The following is a 22867-nucleotide window of genomic DNA, read 5'->3' as shown; positions in this document are numbered from 1 at the left end:
AGTAGAAATAGGATTTCACCATGTTGGCCAGGATGGTCTCCATCTCCTGACCTCATGATCTGCCTGCCTCAGCCTCCCAAAGCGCTGGGATTACAGGCGTGAGACACTGCACCTGTCCTCCACTTTATTTTTTAGATAACTCACTTAATCAGTGTTTAGTTACTTACATATGTATCCAACATTCCCAGTCTAATTCTCACACTTTTCATTAGGACTAGTTAATTGCTTAAAGGAGTTACACCAAAAACACTTAAAAGCTCTAGTTGTAGCTCTGTAAAGGAGTTAAGGTGAGCAAATCTAATTGTTACTTAAGTGAAAAGGAATGACAAGAAGTGGACAAAATGAAGCTACTGCCTTAATAACTATGCTGTAATTTAGAACCTATTTATCTAGCAAAACACAACTCCAATTATAGCAAAAAAATAATCACCAGGAGTAAAAACAGACACTATTCAAGATGCTACACACAGTTAGCTCCTTGTCTCAAAATGCAAAGTTAAATGATTTTGCTTCTAAAAGGTTTTACAAAATTTAAACTCACAAATAACGGGACTATATTTTGATTATTTCAATTTAATTTATAATTAATGTCTGTTTGTAATTTATTTTTTCAAATAAAAAGCATATTCAGATTTTTTTTAAATGGTATATTCAAAAAATTCTCAAACTCCAAAAGTTGTCCATGATAGCAACCTCTCTAAAAAGTCTGTCTTTGAGAACACTTGACATCTACAGATAAAAATAAACTTGACACCATAAGGTTGGAAATCACTTTTTTCCTAAACATTGTACTCCTAGTTCATCTAATGTCATGATCATCTGCCTAACATACTCAAAAGATATGTCCCTGATTTCAGTGAGACGATTTGACAATACCGTATCTTCTCTAAGTAACAAAACTGCAACAACAAAGCATTCTTATTTGACTTAAATTTTGTTATTTCCACAAGTAAAGTTCTATGAAAAACTAGGTGGACCAAAAAAAAAGTGACTGAATATAAGCTAAAATTTATTATTCAATACAACCCTATAAACTTCTGAATTTTCAGTTCAACTTGACTCTGAAATTATGCTGCCAAATTTCTAGATCATTCCACATGATGGAATTAGCACTGCATTTGTATGACATTTTAAATAAGTCAATTTCACAATGTCATCTCTGGAAGGAACCACCTCAGACTTGATTTTGTAACTGATCACAATTAAAAGCTAAAATAGAGATCAGATTTGATTTACATTAGACTTTTCAGGAAATAGGACAGCTATTCGGTAAGGACTTCTAACAAGAATACAGACTAGTGGAGTGTAAAAAGGTGACAGCTGGAGAGCACATGTCACAGCCCTGTGGGATGGAATGGAAGAAAAGAAAGTCAGAGTTTTTTCTCTCTCAATGTATTAGTTGAATGTGAAAAAGACTTGAATTTGTATTTTTCTAAAAGATGAACCCTAATTTCAGAAATCTTTCAAAGGTTTATACTACAATGATCTTGGTGGTAGCTTTGGTTATTTTCAGTTGAGAGTGAGCTAAAAATAAATATCTAGGACTCATGCTGAACATGGGATTTCCCACCAGTAAGGGCACAGGCAAATTCAACACCTTATATAACATGTGCAAGAAAATATTTTTCTAAGTAACAAAAATACATCATATTAAAAATGAACATTTATAGGTTTGTTGACAGTCTATTTCTTTTATTCTTTCCATAGAAATTTCCTTAAATCAATTTAGTCACTACCTCAATCTCAGGAGAAAGGGGAGATAAATATTTCAGGTTAAAAATCTTTTATTTCTTTTCCACCCATTTTTCCTACCATACAGCCAGCACTTACAATAAGCAAGACACTGGGCCAGAATTTTCTAAATGAAATGCTTATGGCTGAGATAAGGAAGCTACAAAAATTTGATTCCTTCTGTAATGAAAATTGTCTTAATCGGAATCTGACTTCTTTAGTTACTGAGACTAGAAAGCAAATTCTCAATACAGCATAGGCCATTCAGCAGGCTCCCCCCCTTCCAAACTTCCTGAGGGAGGGCTGCTGAAGCTGGACCCCAAAATAATATCTCCCAAACAAGGAGATGGTTCATACCATGAGGACAAACACTGCTTGCTAAAGAGCATTTCTGTAGTAGATCTCTAAGATATTATAAAAAATAAAAACTATTTCATTTATTCGTGTTCATGCTAGCTTAAAAATGGGCTAAGGATGCTGATTCCACAAAGCAGTATAGCAGTCGCCACGAAAGTAAACATTTCCCCCCGGAATAATATCTCTATGACTTCAAAATTCCATTAGGTCTCTTTAAGTGGTTTATACCTGGAGAGGAGGAAACACTTGCCACAAACATAGCATAAATATTCAGTTATTTAAACTACTTCTCAAGATGGAAAATTTTTACTAAAATCCTATTAAACCAAACCACAAGATTCTTGCATAAAATTATTTCAGTATTCTAACAAGGTACTGGGAGAGACAGAATAGCATTCCTTAAAATTTTAAACACATTCTGAGGAAGAAGAATCTATTAGGTAAAAAGAAAATAAAATGAAATAAAATGTGCATGTAGATAAGAGACGGAGAACAGAAAAAGACTGGCCAAAAAAAAAAAAAAAACAAAAAAAAACAAAAACAAACAAACAAAAAAAAACAACAAAAAAACCAGAACAACCTCTATATTAATTTAAATCAGCCTCAAAATTAGCCAAAGCTTATAGTGACTAGATACAATCAAATATCAACTCTTTCAAGCAACAGATGTGTGTAACAATGACATTTCATTCTTCAGCTATCTCCTTCAAGAAATCTAAGTCAGCTTTACCAGAAGTGTGCCGGTGTCCACATTATTTCATTTCATCCAAATGTGTTTGTGTGTATACCATGATTCTATTGCCTTTTGATCTTTTTAGAATTCCTAATAAGTAAAAAAATATATATAATCTATCATAAAAAATCTATATTTAATCTGCAGTGTAAAGATAAATAACATACCTTATCCTAATCACTAAAAGCATCACACAGAGATATAAACGTTATACACAAAATAGTCTTTTAAAAAGTTAATCTATATATTTGTATATAAAGGAAATGTCATATATAATTTTCTCTTTAGTTCTTGATGTAGCATAAGAATTATGGCTATTGTTAATGAATTCATAGTCTGAGGAAAGGTGATAGAGAGAACATGACATTAAAAATTTCCAGAGTTTTTTCATCTGAAATCAGTTTGAAATTGCAAGCTAGAGTGAACTCAGAAAATGGCTCCAAAAGTTACCTAATCTCAATTCCAGTTTAAAATTTTCACACTATCAAAATCTCCAATCTGCTCTATACACAAAATGAACCATTTCATTGTGTTTCCATGAAAGTGGTATTTATATAAGCAATAGTGAAAACTCATCAGCCCTTTACAGACACTGCTGTAATTTTCATTCATTAAAGCTACTAGCAGGTTTGTCACTTTTAGTTTCCTAAGTTACAAAGATAATGACCTGCACTACAAACATAAGCACTGTCATTTCTAAAGAGACATTAGATAACGCAATTACAGACTAATCATCATGAACATGTACTGTGTTCAAAGTGTATCCATATGCAATCCCTGTTACATACTAAACCCCAAAAGGCAAATTTATAATTAACTGGAAATACTGATACTGTTATAAATCAGGTTAATATAAAGGTCTTTTATTAAGGAACTCTGCTAAATCTCCCCCACCAATTAAAATAATCATATTTTAAAATAAGTGCAATCATGTGAAATGAAGGAAAAAGGAAAATCAACTTGGTTACCGTTAGAGTGGCACAAAAATGAGCTATCAAGATTACAGATAAAATTTTAAAGACTGTATATTACGTGTTATCATTAAATCCACAAAGATTTTCCATTATAACTGAAGAGGTGACATTAGTATTTCAAATATTACAAATCTTTAAAATATAGAGCTACACTGTCCAATATGGCAGCTATTAGCCACATGTATCTATTTAATACTTGAGATGGGGCTAGGCCAAACTGAAATGTGCTTTGAGTGTAAAACACGCGCAAGATATTAAGACTTACAAAAAAACAGAATGCAAAATCTTTTCTTTTTTTTAACAGTGATTACATGTTGACATGATATACTGGGTTAAATAAAGCATGTTATTATAATTCATTTTACCTGTTTCTTGTGTGTGTCTGGTCTCTAGAAAGTGCGAAATCAAATATAAGGCTTGTGTTATATTTGTACTGGACAGTCTTTATCTATAATGTTTACAGGACTGTTTTCATCAAAGCCACTGGGTGACACTGTTTCTTCACCAAATTGACACAACCAAAGCAATTTCCCGGCAGGGGAAAATCACACATGCACACACACAAATCATAAATGCACCTACAGGTACACATGTGCACATACACACACACACACCTCAGCAAACAGCATGTGCCTTTTATAACCAGTCACCTTCTCAGGATGAAAGAATGAGTACCCTTAAAGTAATGTTATTACTATGTTAGCAGGACTGGCTATACTTGAAAGCTTTAATAATCATTCACAGGTTCCTGAATAATAAATGACAGCTCTAATCAAACAAAAAAAACACAGACATTGCTTAGTTGGTGACTTTGCTCCAATAGCTTTCCATCTTCTAAATTGCAATGTTCTTCATGACCTCCTCTGATATTATATCCTATTTACTTATATTGTAATGAAATTCTAAGGAAACGCTGCAAAATAACAGAAGAAAAAAATTGCCAGCTGTTTTTGCTAATGAAGAAATGCCTTACTGATTCGCAGATTATGTTTTGCCTTAAATTTTGAAATCCTGAACATACAAAAATCAATGTATTGAAAATCTAAAATAAAAATATTCAATACTTAAGCCACTGCTGAATATTTTTGTTTGATAAGACTCTACAAAGTTAGACTTTTCAGTGCAACTGATACTCATTTATGCAACATCAAGAATAATTCATTCCAGAGGCTACCTGGTACTATTTGTTGACCAGAAAATTCATTGTAAGGGCTGAACAAGTTTTGTGTTATTTACACATCTGACACTCAATGTGATTACTCAATCTCCTAATTCTGAATGAGAATTTAGAGTTGGCTCCATGTATAAAATTACAAATGATGCCTAGGCTTAAAGTTACCAGCCTGACTCTTTTCCTACTCTGTTTCCCCAGCAGCATAGTCAAGTCAGACAGGAAATGGACAACAGTCATCCTGCCTGGGGCTATCTACCTACATTTAGCTCACTCTCAGTTTCCTTCTCTCTAAAATCAGACTGACTCTAGTCTTCTAACTACACCCTTTATAGAATTAAGCATTGAAAATATCCTTGCAACCAGCTGTTTACAGTCATAAACCAACTCAAGACATAAATACAATCAATCAGTGTGCTATTTTGAAGTGTAACATGTCCAAAATCCAATAATATTTTACTGTTGTTTCAGAGCAGACTGTAAAGGTATACTAAACTAATTTCTATCTCAAAAAATACTCTCTCCATGTTTTCAAAATGTAAAGTTGCTTAAAATCTAAACCATTTATGTTTAACCATTTGTGTGTTGAGGACCTTCTGAAAATCTATGACACTAAGACTTTCTGCCCATAAGAATGAACAAATGAAGTTTTGGATATAATTTCAGAGAACAGATAAATGAGTCCTGGAGCCAGCTTAAAAACCTGCTGCGGGGCGGGCTAAGAGGCTCATGTCTGTAATCCCAGCACTTTGGGAGGCCAAGGCAGACAAATCACGAGGTCAGGAGATGGAGACCATCCTGGCCAACATGATGAAATCCTGTCTCTACTAAAAATACAAAAATTAGCTGGGTGTGGTGGCACGTGCCTGTGATTCTAGCTATTCACGAGACTGTGGCAGGAGAATCACTTGAACCAGGTAGTCGGAGGTTGCAGTGAGCGGAGACTGTGCCATTACACTCCAGCTTGGCCACAGAGTCCCTGTCTCAACAACAACAAAATACAACACATACCCAGACACACCTCCTCTAAGTTATTATACATACGCATTTCTGCATTATCTAAGAGGTCCTTTAGATATTTCACTGTGACTTCCCTTTTTCTCATGTTCATGTCTCATTACTCTCACTAGGCTCTAAACTTTGGAGAGACAGATCCTGTGTCACATCTGCTTGTATATTATTTGTATGATTTTTAGCACAAGGACTAATGCACAGATAAAATGAGTTGATTTGAGATCTGATAGGTTGATTGACCAAAGGCTTTTATGGATAACATTAGCTATAGGTAGCATCTTCTTTTAAAAGAGTGGTATACATTCACAATGAACAGGTATGGCCAATGAAAATTTTTACAATTGTTATTCAACATATCTTCCCCTAAACTACAACTCAGGCAAATTGTTAGACCTTTTTTTTTCCCAGTCATCAAACTTGTGTGTTTTATATCGATGACAGCACAAACATACATTCTCAAAGTTAAAACAATTGCCAAGTAACCTTGGCAAACAAACAAAAACTCCTTTAATAAAAAATACTACCTATTGTGAAAGTATATATACGTAATTACCAAAAGGATTCAAGTTTCAATAGAGGAATTATATTCATTTGAACATTAATGGAACACATCTTTAGTACAAGAATAGGAGACTAGACTTTCTGAGGGTCTTCAGAATTATTTCACAGAGGTTCATTAAACACATGAATGCAGAATCTAAGCATACATTTTTTTTTTATCTCAGTTTGAGGGTTTTTTTTTTTTTTAAGCAGATATGAACACCACACAGAGACAGAGCAGGAAGACTCCACTGAAGAGGAGACACACGGCAACTAAGTAAACAATTCACCAGAAACCTGTAGGGTTACCCGTCGCTTCCCGAAGCATCAGACATTTCCCCGTCACCCAATGCAAAGGCACCATACAATAGTTGCATTGATTATCTTCACACGTCCAGGACAGTACAACTCACAACAATAACTCTTTCTCAAAAATACAACTTCCATCCTAATCCCAAAATAAACTCTTTCTCTGGATAGATAAAATAACACGTGTTTTCAATGAAAGCAACATTGACACTACTGGGCTGACTGACATAAATCATATTAATGGAAAATCTTAAAATATATAGGCATAATTCCAATCTTGAGGTTTATAAACATCCCACCTTGACATAATGAGAACTTGCTTAAAATAGAAGTAAAATTGAATTTGGCAAAGCCTCTATTCAACTAGCACTCTGAAGAGATTATTTCTCAGATCTGAATTTTCTAATAGAATATAACAAATTCACACAAATGTCACTGAAGATAGAATGAATGTTTTTTCATGCCAGTGTCACTCACCCTTGCCTGCCTGTACCCCCTCCCCCAAGGCTTTTCAAAATGTATTTCATACACAGAGTCACTGTTCTGGTTGTTTATTTAATTAACATGACAGCCCAGCATACACAGCATTTCTTTCAGTTCTACAGCTTTAACTTTTTACACTTTCGACTCCATACAGAAAGAGTAAAATTACTGTTTTCACTCCTTCCAACCTCTGTAAATTTATATAGATTCACTGACTATTTATGTCACTTTAAAAAGTTTTTCACTATGCTTTAAATATCTGTATTCACAAAGTAAAATCACAATTTTTGTCCCCCCTCACAAAAAAAAATTCTCTTCCTTCACCTTTCCAAAGGGATAAAGAAATCTTGTTTTCCTTTTTCAGTATTTTCAGAAGTTGACATTAATCAATTTTAATTCTGTCACCAAGTCATAAGTAATCTATACTGCTCTTTGAATCACCATAAACTGAGTAACACTGCTGAAATATGGAAGCTACAATTTAATTGAAAGTCCATGATTATTTCTGAAACTTACCTAATTTGAGCTATATGTTATACTGAAAGACATTTTGGATTTAAACAATGTATTCTACCTTTTGAGAATAAGCAAGTTTTTGGTCAAAGAATAACAATGCCTCCCATCCATTGCCAACCATCAAACACCATACCAATGTCTCCTATTTTTGCTTTGCTGCTGTTTGCCTTTTTACTTAAGTTTCTAACATCAGTAATAAAAAACTTGACTCTTCTTTTGATAACTAATTTTAGTTTTTAATTACATAATAGAAAGTATATATCTACACATTTCTGGATGATGTTCTATCTATAACAAAAAAAATTTATTAAGTGACACAAATGCATTAATGGAAACAGTCATATGCCTTGTGTTTATCTGAAACCGCAATTCAACATACTAAATTTTTCTTAACAGGTAACTAAAATAAAATTACATTGGTTTGAAATCTTTCAAAAGTGAATGTGTAAGGTGGTCTCAGTAATTAAGAGGAATGAGTAGCCAGTTATCTCTCTTTATTTACCAAGAGAATGGAGAGATACCCCTTCAAATACAATTTCCAAAAGCAAAAAAAAAAAAAAAAGGAAAGAAAAAGAAAAACTAAAATTTTACATTGAAAAATAACATACTAATCATGCATAATATCTAATAGTCCAAGAAAGTCTAGGTACATCTGTATATTCCCATGTTTGGGGCTGAGGTAATTTGAGAGAGACATATCTGCTCTGGGATGTGAAAGTCCACTTAGAAAAGATACGCACACCTTAACAGACACTTGCCTTCTTAACACTGGCAGCCAGAAAAGTAGTTTGACACACTCATCTACAAAATCAGCCTCAGTACTGCGGACACTGGGTTGTCAGGACTAAACTAAATGCCAAACAAACTTTATAGTTCTTTAAAGCTTAAAGAACTATAAACTTTCTTCTTTCCTGAGAATAAAGATATTTTCACTTGCATTCAGAGACACCAGTGCTATAGGCTTAGAGTTCTTAAAAGGAAAAAAGGGAGAGAGAGAGAAACATGTATCTGTCAGTTGGTTTCTCTTATGAGAATTTTATCATATATTCTCTTTGCATTTTTAGAACTGAGGGTCACTGAAGAGGGATAGTTCATAAGTAACCAGCCACTGCCATTCATACAGAGAAGAAAATGATGAAATTCTCTCACCTGTAAACCTCACAATGAGCAAAGTGCAAATAAATTGTCAAGAGGACTCTGACAGACTGCTTTCAAGTTCTGAAATGACTACTTAAAATTCACTTGTTGCCTAATGAGTATTGTCTTGAGTCAAAAGTAGACATTTCTTCAGAAAAAAAGCTGACTGACATTCAGGTGAGTGTTACATACTTATTTTATACTTATTTTGATTTTTAACTTCACAAAGTATGCAAATGACAGTGGTACACTTTGCACCCTTAATCAGAAGTTTGTTTCCTTATGATAAAACAGATAAGCCATTTACTATGTAGCTCCTGAACTTTTCACACAGTAAGGTTAACGTATATGAGATGCTGTCCTATCTTATAAGATAGTGCTCTATGTTAGTTTCCACCCACTCTCCACAATTATGCTCAGCAACAACTTTTAATGGGTCATATGTAAAAACTAGTCTTCAGTGACACACACACACTCACCCACTCACCCACTCACCCATGGCCTCATTAAAACTTCAAGTATCTCAATATCTGCTAAATGTATTCTTGTTTTTCTACCAACCATAAGACATAAAGTTTCTCACTTTAGAATAATCTTCCCTAATACAGCCTTCAAAAAAAAAAAGTGACCAAAGAAAATTACAGAAATAGATTGCAATTATGCATTTTCCAACAGCATTAATCAGCAAAACATTAAATATGTAATGCTTATTTTGATAACTTTGCAGATAATTCCAATTCTCCATTTATCAATTTAAACCAGAGAAAACCAATAAAAATGTGTGGGTTAATTAACGCTGCCAGTTAATTCACCTAACCACCTTCTTCACTTAAAGCCACCTTAATTTCTTATGAATGTTAATATAACATTTAAAAAAATTAATTCCACAGGGTAAATGATATCAATTTGGAATCAATTTATTTGTGATTAAGTCCCACGTTTTCCTTAGAAATTATGGTTGTGAATTTTGCAATAGTCACATTTCCCTATAAGTTAATGAACAGTGTATTCTGAACATACTTAAAGCTGTGGTGTTTTCATTTAAAAGACATTCTCCCATAACTGTGAAAAGAAATCAAAATGGTTAATTTACCCTCAAAGAGATAACTTACTTTATTATAATGATTTCCAATTTTATACCAAAACTAAATATCAGTCAGTGGCCTGTTTTCTCCTCCACTTAGAGTAAGCTTAAACCCAAGAAACATTTGTTTTATCTAAACAAAAGTAAATAACTACATTTGCTTTAAAATAAAGAGACTATGATGCTGTCATCTACTCTGCTAAATAATGTCAAACAACCATAGATCTGTGTAATCGACTCCATTTCAGAAACAAACTAGCCACCCACACCAGGTAGTGACTGCTATATCTTAGAAATACCCAAATGATTATCCACAGAATAACCCTAAAGGAAAAAGCCTACTTTGTCTTAGGATATTCTCTTGCTCCCTAAAGTTGTTCTAACAGTACCATAGGTACGCACAAATTTAATGGGAAAAGTGTAAATTTCCACCACTGTATCCAACCAGCTCCTCCTCCCCATCAAGTGTCAAATCCACTTCAACTAGAGAGGTGAAGAAATCTGCTTCAAATAGAGAGGCATACACTTCAGTATGCCTTTTCAGCTACAGTATGCATTAAAAATTGGGATTTGTTCTCTTATGCCCTTTATAGCAACTATTTCATCATTTTAAATCATTTAATGATAATAAGGAGACTCATCCCCAGGACTGACTAAAGTTTTATTTACAACTTCACTTAAAATCCCAGGTTTCTCCTCCTCCCAAGTTGTGGGAAGATATGCATCTCCAGCAATCTTAGAAATGGTCTCCCAAATTAGTATTTTCTGTAAAATCTGCATAAATCCATGTGAATTTATAAATATCCACTTAAGTATGCACATACTAAAGAGAACTGTTTTGTTTTTATTTGACACTAAAGCGCAGTTGACAATTTTGAACAATTCCAAAGTTCAGACATATTATTCCCCAAGCTGAAGTTTGTGATACAAAACACGCTAGCATGTAATAATATATGCCCCTAAATTATATTTAAAAACAAATTGGGCACCATCAGCTGAAGTCTCTCCAAATAAAACTTACTGCAAAACCAGAAAGTATCAATTCCTCACCTTCAAGCATAGCTTGCTTTGCTCTAAAATCTTTTTACTGGTTTTCATAAATACTTAATATCATTTCATTAAAAAGACATTTTACTTTTTAAAAAGTAGAAGTCTAGTAAAATCACTCACTGCTAAAAAACTAAACTTAATTCTAAAATTTCTGCTAAGGAAGGAAAGGGTGAGAGTACTTTAAAAAGCAGGCGAGCCATACACCAGGTGTAGCAGATCTAAAAATTTGGCTCAGCTGTGGAAAACCCTACAAATGCCATCTAGTTTTATTACTCAGTCGTGTTTCGGTTGTTCAGGTTATAAAACTACTATGTGAAAGAGAGGGAAAAAAACCTGCCAATTTCTTATCAATTCTGAAGTTAGACCACTTTTCCAGGCTATCTTCCCTTTAGTTCCCAGCGCTCGGATTCTCTCCACTCTGCGCGGGTTCCCAAGTGTTTCAAGTTTCCCCCAGAGCCGAGAGAGGAGTTGACAGTGCTTACCTGTTCCCTCGGTATACAGGGCAGGGAGGTCCTCCGATGGGACTTGCTGCTGCAGCCGGACATCTCCGCGGACACGACGGAGCTGGACCGCCTCCTCCTCTTAAACACCGGGATATCTTCCCTGGTCCCAGCAATCAGCTGGGACCCCAAATGCTCCCTTGGAGCCGCCTCCGCGGACTGCGGCAAGATTTGTTCCGCGTACCTGGCCAGGAGGATCCCCAGCAAGCCGGCTAAGTACGCCAGGTAAGGTCTCCAGGCGACCTTGAACCTCTCCAAGGAAATGAGGGACACGGTCCTGACCGCGCTAGTCAAGGCGATCATGAGGACGCCCAGCCTCAGCCTCAGCACCAGCCATGTCGCGGCGGCCAAGCAGCTGAGCACCACCCCCGCGGCGGGGAGCGAGAGTAAGTGATCCTCCCCGACGCCCAGCCCAATCTGGACGAGCGCTTCCCCCCCGCAGCAGGCGGCCAGCAGCGCGACGGCCAGAGGCAGGCGCACCCCGGCGCGCAGGAGGTACAAGCCCATCCAGAAGAAGGCACACAGGAGACTGAAGAGCAGCGCCGAGGGCTGCAGCCAGGGGCTGAGCCGCGCGCCGCCCCCGGGAGCACCTCCCCGAGGCCGCGGGAAGACGCCCCCTTCTGCTCCCGGGGCTGCTTCCTCCTCCTCCGCCGCCGCCGCCTCCTTACATTGCTCTAGGTCACAGCCGACCTCCGCGCGGACCAGCCTCACCAGCAGCGCCAGCAGAAAGGACAGGGAGCCCGCGCACAGCGCGGAGGAAAGTTTCCGAGAGCGCCGGAGCGGCTGCAGCACTAGGTCTCCCCAGCAGCCACGGCAGCCCGAGTCGCGCGGCGATGCGGGGTCCGCACGACGGTGGCAGTCCCGGCCCGCCTTCGGGGCTTGGCTCACCCCACTGTAGACGGGCTTGTCCCTGACTCGTGCTGCGTCGCCGGGCACTGCCATGGTATGGTGCCCTCTTCACGAATCCCCAGTGGTCCCCCAACACCCCCGCCCCGACCCACACGCGCGCGCGCGCACACACTCACACACACAGATACACCGCACTGTCTCCCAGTTCTACTCTCGGAATCCTTCTTTTCCTCAGGCCCACAATCCACTGAAAGTTTCAGCTTTCGAATAACTCCTGGAGAATGCTAGATGCTCCAGTGAGACTTCAAGTTAAAAGCTAGCACGCTCAAGTTCAAAGCAAGCACGGGCAGAAACGATCAGGATTCCCCTTTTCTCTCTTTGAATATCTTTTACAGATTCTCGGCTCCACCCCCACCCCCAACTTATGTCCTCCGGGGTCTCTCCCTACTTCAGGATTTCAAAAATTGCCCAATGCATCCCGCGCGCAGGAGCCACTGACGCTGGAGGAGCCGGGGGCGCAGGGCGGGCTCCGGGCCATTCCGAGGCGCAGCTCCGCGCCGCCAGGCAGCGCGCCGAGCCCGCGGCAGATGGAGGTCTCCCTTCTCTTCTTTCCTGCAGCTCTTTTTCTATCACTCTTTCTTTCTCCTCGGCCGATTCTCCCCGGCACGGCCCCAGGACGCGAATCGCCATTCCCTGGGGCAGAAAGCAAAGCCTCCCCCGCCTCTGTCAATCCAATTCATGGCAAAGGATAGAAAAAAAGAAAATGGAAAAGGGGCTGAGAAATTAGAAGTTGCTAAGTCCCGTCGGAGAGAGAGAGACGGAGAGACTAGCGGCAGCCGCAGAAGGGAGGGAGGGAGAAGGAGCGAGCAAGAAAGGAAGGGAGGGTGAGAGGAAAGGGAGGGTGAAAAGGGAGAAGGAGATTTGCTTTTCTTTTTCTAACCCCCCCCCCGCCCCCCGCCAACCACCACTTCTTTTTGGTGCAAAGTTGGTGGTGATTTGCAGTTTTGCAAACGAAACGAGTGGAGACGACTGCTTAAAATTGTATAAAACTGGCAGCTGGAGTGATCGACAATTCCGCTTTCTTTCTTTAAGGCAACTCCCTAGGAAAGCTTTCTCAGCTGAGCTCCCGCCCCCTCCTCCGGAGGAGGCGCTACCCTCAGCACGATTGCTCCTTTGTGGGGAGAGCGGCCGGTTCACCCTACAGGCTGGAACAGGGGCTGCTGAGGCCGGTCCACCGCTCAGCCCACCGCAGCCCAGGGATGTGCGGGGGACTGCGGCTGGCCGTGAGGCTGAGCTCCCTAGGACGTTGGAGGGAAAACAAACAAAAACAAGATTGTGTTTGGCTATTTGGCAGATGAGAGCCAACATACTTTCTACTGTCACTGACAATGACAGCCACTTCCACTATCTGATTCAAAGATGTTCACAGGTTCCCAAGTCAGGTACAACAGTAATCCAATTTCAGGTGACACTGTAATGCTTTGGTTGCTCCTGCTGGAGTGTCTGTTTTCATAAGAGAACCAAAGCATGGCCTGTTGGTTCAAATGATGAAAGAATCCGCCTTACCTAGACCACAAGAGCATAAAGAGAAGGGAGGGAGAGGCAGAAGTCATTTAAATTCAATATATGAGTATTACACAACAGTTTTTGACTGTGGAAGGTAAAATTACATTGAGTTTAAGTAACCGTACCCTCAATAAAGGTTAACAAAGTTTAAAAGCCCAGATAGTTCATCGAAAAAGAAATATCTCAAGGGAGCGGTGAGGACAGGTGGGTAACACTAGGAGAGACCTTAGAAGACTGCCTATGACTGCAAAATAGTACATTTACAAGAAAAGCATATGACAAATATCAGGACCCTAATGAGTAGGGGTTCATTTACTGCAGCAGTATGATATTTCAGAAACTAACAAAAATGTTCAAGCTCACTTTTTTTTTGGCAGTTATGAAAAAGAATTCAATATCTATTCAATGACTTAAACTCTATTGATTGCCTTCGGATCTAGTTGTCTTTTTAAAACTAAAACAAGAATATGATACTCCACTTTTAAAATGGCTATCTTAGATGTCATTTGCCCTCACTAATAATAATCTTAATAATAATCCAATTTTGTCTTAATTATGTTGACATTTCAGGTTAAAGTGTATTTACAGCCTAGAGCATTTAGATAATTGATTCAATATGCCACTGTATTTTGTATGTAGGCATGAAGCAATAAAAAAGCCAAAGGGAGATCCTTGAGATAATTTATGGGGACAGTGGGAGAAAATGGTTTAAGTTTTAAACAGCTTCATGGGAAGCAGCCTGCTCTAGTAAGAGGCAGGTATCAATATCATGACATAAGTAGATATGAGGAACTGTAATGGTACAGCTTCTCTCTGTCAGATGTCCAGAACTGTGCTACCACACAGGAGTATGAGTTGGGCAGCTAGTCAATGGCAGTGGGCACCATCTGTTTAATAATTAAGGAAACAGGAGCAGCAACGTCTTTGCCAAAGACAAATGAGCCCCCTAGCATGCGCACATACTTTCATGAGTTTAGTTTTTAGACATATGATTCATATGCCAGATCCTACCTGAGACACATTGGAGTGAAAAACGATTGGAAAATCATTCATATCTGTTGGAATCAAAAAGAACATTAAATTAATAAACTGTAAAAGCCTGGCATATATCAAGGTTAGAAAAAAAAAACAGCATAGTAAGGGAAATTTTTGAATATTTCAATTTTGTCTGTCCCCTACCCCCACGATGATCTCAGCTCTTACAATAACATCTGGCACTATTCAATAAAATAAGGAGGCAATGTCCTGGCATCCAAGTTTCTTTAGGAAATCATAATCAAAAAGTTATTTATCCCACCAAAAGAAAGTAAATTTTTCCCCCCATATTATCCAGAACCCAGAAGCAAGTGAACAAAGACAATAAAAATCTCTTTAATGTTAGAGAGATGCAGAAACCTGCAGGGCTATACTAACTGAAAGAAGTGACTAATAATGTACATTTAACAGTATGTTAAATGAAATACATAAGCTGCAATACATAAACTGGACAGGGTGCAATCACATATAAACACTGCCCATTTTCTACAGATAGTGGTGAGTCCTAATTCAAGAAAGTGACAACACAGCCAAAGAATAAGGAAAATGTACATGTAGAAAAATAATAGAGCATGGACAACAGAAATAAAAATGTAAATTTTACTTGATAAATCTTCCACTTAGCCAAATCTAGCCAGCATTTTTTTATTAGTTTTTTGGGAAGAGGATCTAACCCTATCACATTTGAGCTTTATTAAATATAGTTAATCGTCAGGGAATTCTATTGCAAAATTCAGAAAGTTTATGTTTCATAGTATGGGTTCAATCAATGGGTTCAATTCTCTGCTACCTATTTGATTGTTATATATTTATATCCAATAGTTACCTAAAATATAGGGTGTCCAAAACAAAATCCTTAACTTACAATTCCCTTCCTCCCCGTCCTCAACCGACCAAACTACTTTTCTTCAATCTTGTTACATTCCAGTAAAGAACATAACCATCTACCTAGTTGCTCAGGCCCCAGAAAAGGGAACTGCTCTTGATTCTTTCCTTTGTCTTGCTTTACTTGTAGCCTATTAGGAAATCCACTTTATCCTGTTTCTAAAATATATTCTAAATCCATTTACTTTTCACTGTCTCTCTTATAATAACCTACCAAAGACCCACCATCTTCCTTGGACAGGCCAACTGCAGTAACTAACTGATCTTGCCCTACTTATAATTCATTTTCTATATAGCAGAGTAATATTTTAAAAATATAAATTGAATGATGCCCCTCCACTACTTAAAACTATCCAAAGGCTCCCCATTGCGCTTGCAGAATCCAGTCCTCATCACAGTCCTCATGATAGTCCTACAAGGACCTTCATGATCTTTCCAAGTCACTCTCTCTGACCTCTCCTCCTATTCCAATGCTGCTACATCACTGGTGACGCACTATTTATTAGAACTTACTTCAATGACAAACAGGCCCTCTGCTGTTCAGTATGGTAGCCACTAACCACATGTGGCCATTGAATACTTGAACCATGAGCTGAACTTTTGTATTTTATTTTATTCTAATTTAAATTTAAATTTTAATACATTCACTTGGCTAGTGTCCACAGTAATGGAGAATGCACCTCTTATACCTCAAGCCGCCTTTGTTTTCTTCATGCAGGTGAAATAGGAAACCTGTTCAGGACCTTGGTATCCAGAGATTTTCACATAGCTGCCCACTTCTACTCCACCAAGTCTAATCTCAAATGTTACTTTATTTTAAAAAGGCTTTTTTTCCCAACAATCTTATCAAAAACTTTTGGGTCACCCCATGTGCACGTAAACACTCTTTCACTATCACATTACCCTGTTTCATTGTATTTATAGCACTTATCACTATACAAAACGGTCTTGTTCATTTATTTGTTTTCTCACTTATCATTTATCTCTGTTTACTAGGGTGTTACTGCCATGTGAACAAGGACCACGAATGTCTGTCCTATTTGCTGTGTACCTCCAATTACCAAAATAGTCCCTAGCACATGGTAGAAGCTTGTCTTAGTCTGTTTACTGTTGCTATGAAAGAATACCTGAGATTGGGTAGTGCGTCATTTGGTGATTTCATCATGTGAACATCCCAGAGTATACTTACACAAACCAGACGTGTCAACTATTACACACCTCAGTTATATGGTATAGCCTATTGCCCCTAGGCTACAAACCTATACAGCATGCTACTGTACTAAATACTGTAGGCATTCGTAACACAATGGTGAATATTCGTGTATCTAAACATAGAAAAGGCACAAAGCACCATATTATAATCCTGTGGCACCACTGTGGTATACATTTGTCATTGACCAAAACATTGTTAGCAGCGCATACCTATATCACTACTTAAATTACTCATCTATTAGAGAAATAGGTAATTGTCAAAGTTTTGAAAACTTTGTATTGATTACATGATGAAATGTCTATAATCCATAGTGGTTTTCTGGTAGGCTTAGGGATAAAACAGTGTAAATATGCATTTCGGTAATGAGTAAGCTGAGCAATCCAGAATTAGGAGATGCCTGAATATGAGTGACTAAGATGTCATAGCTCACATCATGATTTGTGACATAGTCTCCAACTATGTCAATTAACAACAATGGGGGTTAAGATTTTAAAAAGTAAACATTTTGCCAAGGTAGACCTTATTAATACTTATTATTTCACATATAGTCAGGGAAAAAAATGCAGAAACCTTGCATTTTTAGATGCATCATCTGTCTTTTTTTTTAATGCTGCCACTCAAAATGCAGTGCCTGCCCAATAAATTGCTGATAAACAGACAAAGGCTGAGCTCCTATTGACTTCATGAGCAAGTAATTCAGGTTTAGAGCTGCTACTTATGTGTAGGCCATTCTAAAATGTTAGAAATTAAGCATGACTTGCATTTTTAAACCAGAGTGTATTATTGAGAAAAACTGTGAAGGTTATTGATAGAAAGGAAAATATAAGCATAGCCTATTTCTTTTTTTGTATTTCAACACCACTGAATTTTAAAGTTAGTTTTACTTACCTGTAAATGTTATAATAACACCCAAGCTGCTACTTTTTGTATATGTGATAGAAGGATGCCAGGACGAAATTTGTATCCAGCACAGAAACATATAAATGTAATGCTCTTTTGCATGAAATCTACCAAGGTTTCTAAATATTAATGGAGTGTTTTAAGGTACCTTATCATTTTGGAGGAAATTCTAATAAGCAGTCAAATGTCTAAAATTAGGCAATTGATAGAAGGAAAAATAGAAAGAAAAAACACAGGTAATTTACTAATTGAAAATCTACCCCAAGTAATTGAAACTACTGCTCTTTTCCATTATAACTATCTAAGGAGAAAGCACATTTAAAATTAGAATGGAATTTTAAAATGAATTAAATAATCACTCACCTTTAAGTAAATATAATTAAAAATACGGCACTTGACTAGTTATCTTACTTATATTTACAATTCTCTTTTTTTTGTGACTGTTTTGGATCTTACAGAATCTAGGGCTGTTATATTATCTCTCAAATTCTTTCCTCCCCTAAAGCTTTAGCCTCAAAAGGGCAATTTCATTTATGACTATGAAATGTCTGGTTGGCTTTCACACAATAACTATGTTGTGAAAGTAGAGAAAAAGTATTAAAGTACAGTATTTAAAAAATAATTACCTATAGAACTTGTAGAAAAGAAACGATCATGTCTATAAATACTCATTTACACTTAAAGACTTAGACTCAAATATTAAAATCAAAATGCTTAATGTTTATTATCCTCCTCGCTAACACAAAGTTCAGAAAAGAAGCATTATCTCAGATTGTCAGTATAATCAATATCTTGTATTCAGTGACTGAGAAGGAAGTGCTCATACCAGTTAATCGGAGTTGTTCTCTGCCTGAAACTGTAAGGCATTTTTTTCATTCTACCAGAACCACAGAACTATGGTAACTTTCCACAGAAATGGCAAATTACATACAGAGCTTAGGCTCAATGATTTCCTTTAGCCAAAATCTAGAAATAGGGCATTTTGAGCTCAGTTAGAACAGTAAGTGATGCATGGAAGAAAGCAATGTGGTTCTCCCATTCCAGAAAAGGGAGGACCTCCAAAATATAGGTAATCATGTGAGGCTTCTCTGGTAATGTCTGCTTTTCTTGACTGAATCTTTACATTGATTTTTTTATTTTACTTCATGTTTGTTTTGTTTTTTGCTTTCTAAAGATTCATCAATAAGGATTTTTAGTTCATTTACTTATGAGAACTAATTTGGTATTATTGTTCTGATTTTGTTATTATAATTAATATAGTACATAAAAAATATAGATGACACATAAGAGTTCTGGAAGTTATGGGTGACACATAACATAGTTAAAAAGGGGCCAGAGAAAGGCCTCAGATTACTCTAAATTAAAATAATGATTATCACTCACCATGTATCTTATTTCATTTCATCCCTAAATATCAATTATTCAAGGGACTACAGAAAAGCCCAGAAGAAACCCTCAAAGTACAAGTCATTTCATTACTGTATATTAATGTTGGAGAGTTTTCCTAAATTTACTCACATAGGTTTATTTGAGAGAAAGGGATGTCTCATCTACAAATACATTTATACCCCAACAAGGAAGCTCCCCAAACAGGTGTCTTGTTTTGCTACTTTATAAAATAAGAGTTCACAACAATTTTGAATCAATCTGACTGAATTTTCTCCCACGGAAATGGTAGTCATTCTGCTAAAATTTCCATACATCTTCTTTCTTCTAGACCTTACTAAATAGCCAATATTGCTACCCAACTGGAACAGGCTTGTAGAACACAGGGATGCATCCTTAACCTTATAAAAATGCCTTGGGATTTTTAATGAGCAGAAGTGGTCAGGACCTCAGTCACACATCCCATCCAGTAGATAGTTCTCCTGTAGCTCAGTGCTCCATAATCCAGGCTGAAGTTGGCTCAGCACCACCTTGGGATGGAAGAGGGCCACCTACTGAATCACCGCCACCACATCCTGCAGCATCCTCCATCCAAGTCTTCCCTGGGCCCACCCCTGCTGAACTCCCAAGGTCAGAAGAGAGCACAGCTTTAGAGCATTTCATTACAAATTTTAATTTTCCAGTCTCTGGTTTTCATATTGCATTTCAAGATCAACATCCTTATTAGTAGTCATATATTTTTTATTTTGAAATTTTATAACACCTTTTCCACTGGGAAATTCCAAACAGGCTACTGAACTTCATTACCACACAGGCAGAAATCCTCATAACACCCCTCCGAAGGAGGTGTTAAATGACAGAAAGAGAGAGAGAGCACACACCATCATCTACTCTTACAAAAATCCAATCCTTAATAATTAATGAATGAAAAGACATCTTGAGTCCAGTGGTCACTGGGAGTAATTGGCGTATATTTTCTCAGCTGCATCTAAATGAAAATGGTAATAATTTAACCAATATATTTGGGCTGACAGCTAAGCTAAAATAAGGTCTCTCTTGCACCCAAGCAGTAGAACTAAGTGAATCTGAACAGACTACTCTCTGTTACCACTTGATTGTGGAAAGCTCACATGTTGTGCTCAGTAAGTGAGCATTTGAAGTCCTGCTCCCATTTATAATGTCTTTATCTTCGGTTAAAAGATTGTGAAAACTGGGAGGACACAAGGTTAAATCTGTTTTGTACCTTTTCTCTGTCCTCAAACCTTCCTTATGTAATAACTTTTGGTGTTTAAATGGTAATATAAGAGAAGGTTACTTCCAGTGATAAAATCAAGAGTCCAGCTATCAAGATGAAATTACATGACATAAATGTATAGTTCATAGTATAGCTTGGGGGCTGCCAGCCTCATATTAAATGCCTCCTTTTATAACGAATATTTTATAGTATCACTGTAGCAGATGCTATCAGTTCCCCTTTCATATCCCCTAGGCTGTACATACCAATGACATCCTATTGCTGGTCTCTGCTCAGGGACTTCTGGTTGCAAAGAGTACTTGGCTCACACACATTGTGGCAGTCCAGAAGATGCTAGCCTGACAGAATATAAAATGACCTCATACAGGTTTAGACAGTTGGGGAGGAGAAGGTGGTTAGGGCAGATATTCTACCTAGGAACATAGTCAGTGTTTTACTATACCTAAAACTTTGGATGTTGCCTAAACATATTGGGCATCTCATGCCAGTAGATTAGCAAGCAAAGGAGTTACTATAGTGATTTTCATGAGCAGATAGGGTTACTGCTACATAATGAAGATGGGGAAAGATATGACTGAAACTCAGAGAATCCATGAAGGTGCCCTAATGTTGTTTGGATTTCTGTCCCCACCCAAATCTCATGTAAAACTGTAATCATTAGTGTTGGAGATGGGGCCTGGTGGGAGGTGATTAAACCATGGTGTCAGATCCTTCATAAATGGTTTATCACCATCTCCTCAGTGCTGTTCTCATGAGAGAGTTCTCACGAGATCTGGTTACTTAAAAGTGTGTGTTACTCCCTCCTCCACTGTTTCTCCTGCTCCCTTCATGTGAGATGCCTCACTCGTCCTGTACCTTCTACCGTGATTGGAAGCTTCCTGAGATCTCCCCAGAAGCAAAAGCTGCTATGCTTCTTGTATGCCAGTAAAACCACAAGACAATTAAACTTGTCTTCTTTATAAATTACCCAGTCTCAAGTATTGCTTTAAAGCAAAGTGAGAACAGATTAATACATACCCATTGGTGCTTCCATCCCAGGGACAACCTGGTAAGAACAGGGCAAGTTAGAGTCCAGAGCTTTCCTGGATCTAGGTCTGTGTTACCCAACTAGGCCAATGACTTAGGCCAGTAGAAACGCTGGCTGAGAGTTAAGGTGAGGAGACTAGAGTAGGGGCAGAAGAGGAAACTGAGAATATCAACTATAACCTTGGGCCATCTGCAGTAACTAGAGTTGTAGCTTATCCCACTGATTATCTTGTCTTTGTCTTAGAAATTGCATGTGTGCATGCGTGTGCATGTGTGCACGTGTGTGTGAAATGGGTGGGGACTGGGTATCTCTTTGCAGAATGAGTAACAGAGCAGATTAACTTAAAGCAGGGCGTGAATGATCCAACAGGTGGATTGTAGCAGATGATGGTAGTGCTCCCATAATCAGCCCTCACTTTCCCTGTAACTGCCTACAACCCTTTCTGCAAACACTTGTGCCTCCCTGTCTAGACTCTAGCCACAGATGAATGAATACACAATCATATTGTAAACACTTTTGTAACCCAGGCACAAAAGAACTTTTCTAACAATTAAAGTCATTTGAAAATGAAAATGTTAACAACTTTGGGAGTTAGTGATAGTCCTTCACCAAGGGTGTTTTAGCAGAGGGTGGACAATTATTTACTAAGATTTACCAGAAAGTCAACCAATTAAGTGTTGGGAGGTAGAGGGTGGTCAAACGCAACACAGATAAGCATGCAGTAGATGAAAGAAAGAGGGTTAAAATAAAGGCATAAAGTGTTGATTAAATGCTAATCAAAGTTGCATTCAATGGGCAGAGCACCCTAACACCCAAAATAAAGTCTAAGGAAGCTCCCAGACTCCGAATAATACAAAACAAAGCGTAATGGTGCTTATGTAGGTCTGGAAAAGCTTTTACTTCTAAAACTGTGCTCCTGGTCTTGTACAGAAAAACAGTGTACACTTGTGTACCTCTGTGTGCTTTAGAACCTCTCTGTGACTCATCAGTCTACATAACCCTGCGTACCGTGGTCTCCAACCAGTGGCTCCTTCCTCACTGCAGTGCTCCATTCAATAACATATTTTATCTACTATCTCAGATGTTGATATGATTGTTTAGGCTTCTACACGTTAATCACTTTGCTTCTCCCTGGCATGGCATTTTGCATAC

The 22867-nt window shown here is 37.8% G+C and overlaps 1 protein-coding gene across 3 annotated transcripts in view; it reads right to left on the bottom strand.

The window, feature by feature from the left end:
* The window catches only part of PDE3A (phosphodiesterase 3A), a 325385-nt gene extending 311632 nt beyond the window's left edge, over window positions 1-13753 (bottom strand). For all 3 annotated transcript variants that reach the window (XM_032253811.1, XM_032253810.1, XM_032253813.1), the window contains exon 1: window positions 11582-13753. In XM_032253811.1, coding sequence (XP_032109702.1) covers window positions 11582-12541 — 960 coding nt within the window. In that variant the 5' untranslated portion in view covers window positions 12542-13753. The remainder of the gene's footprint in view (window positions 1-11581) is intronic.
* Window positions 13754-22867: the final 9114 nt, after the last annotated feature.

This window comes from Sapajus apella, unplaced genomic scaffold (genome assembly GCF_009761245.1).
Source record: "Sapajus apella isolate SASKATOON/1434 unplaced genomic scaffold, GSC_monkey_1.0 scaffold84, whole genome shotgun sequence".
NCBI classification, from domain to species: Eukaryota; Metazoa; Chordata; class Mammalia; order Primates; family Cebidae; genus Sapajus; species Sapajus apella.
This window is presented reverse-complemented; position numbering and strand designations above follow the sequence as displayed.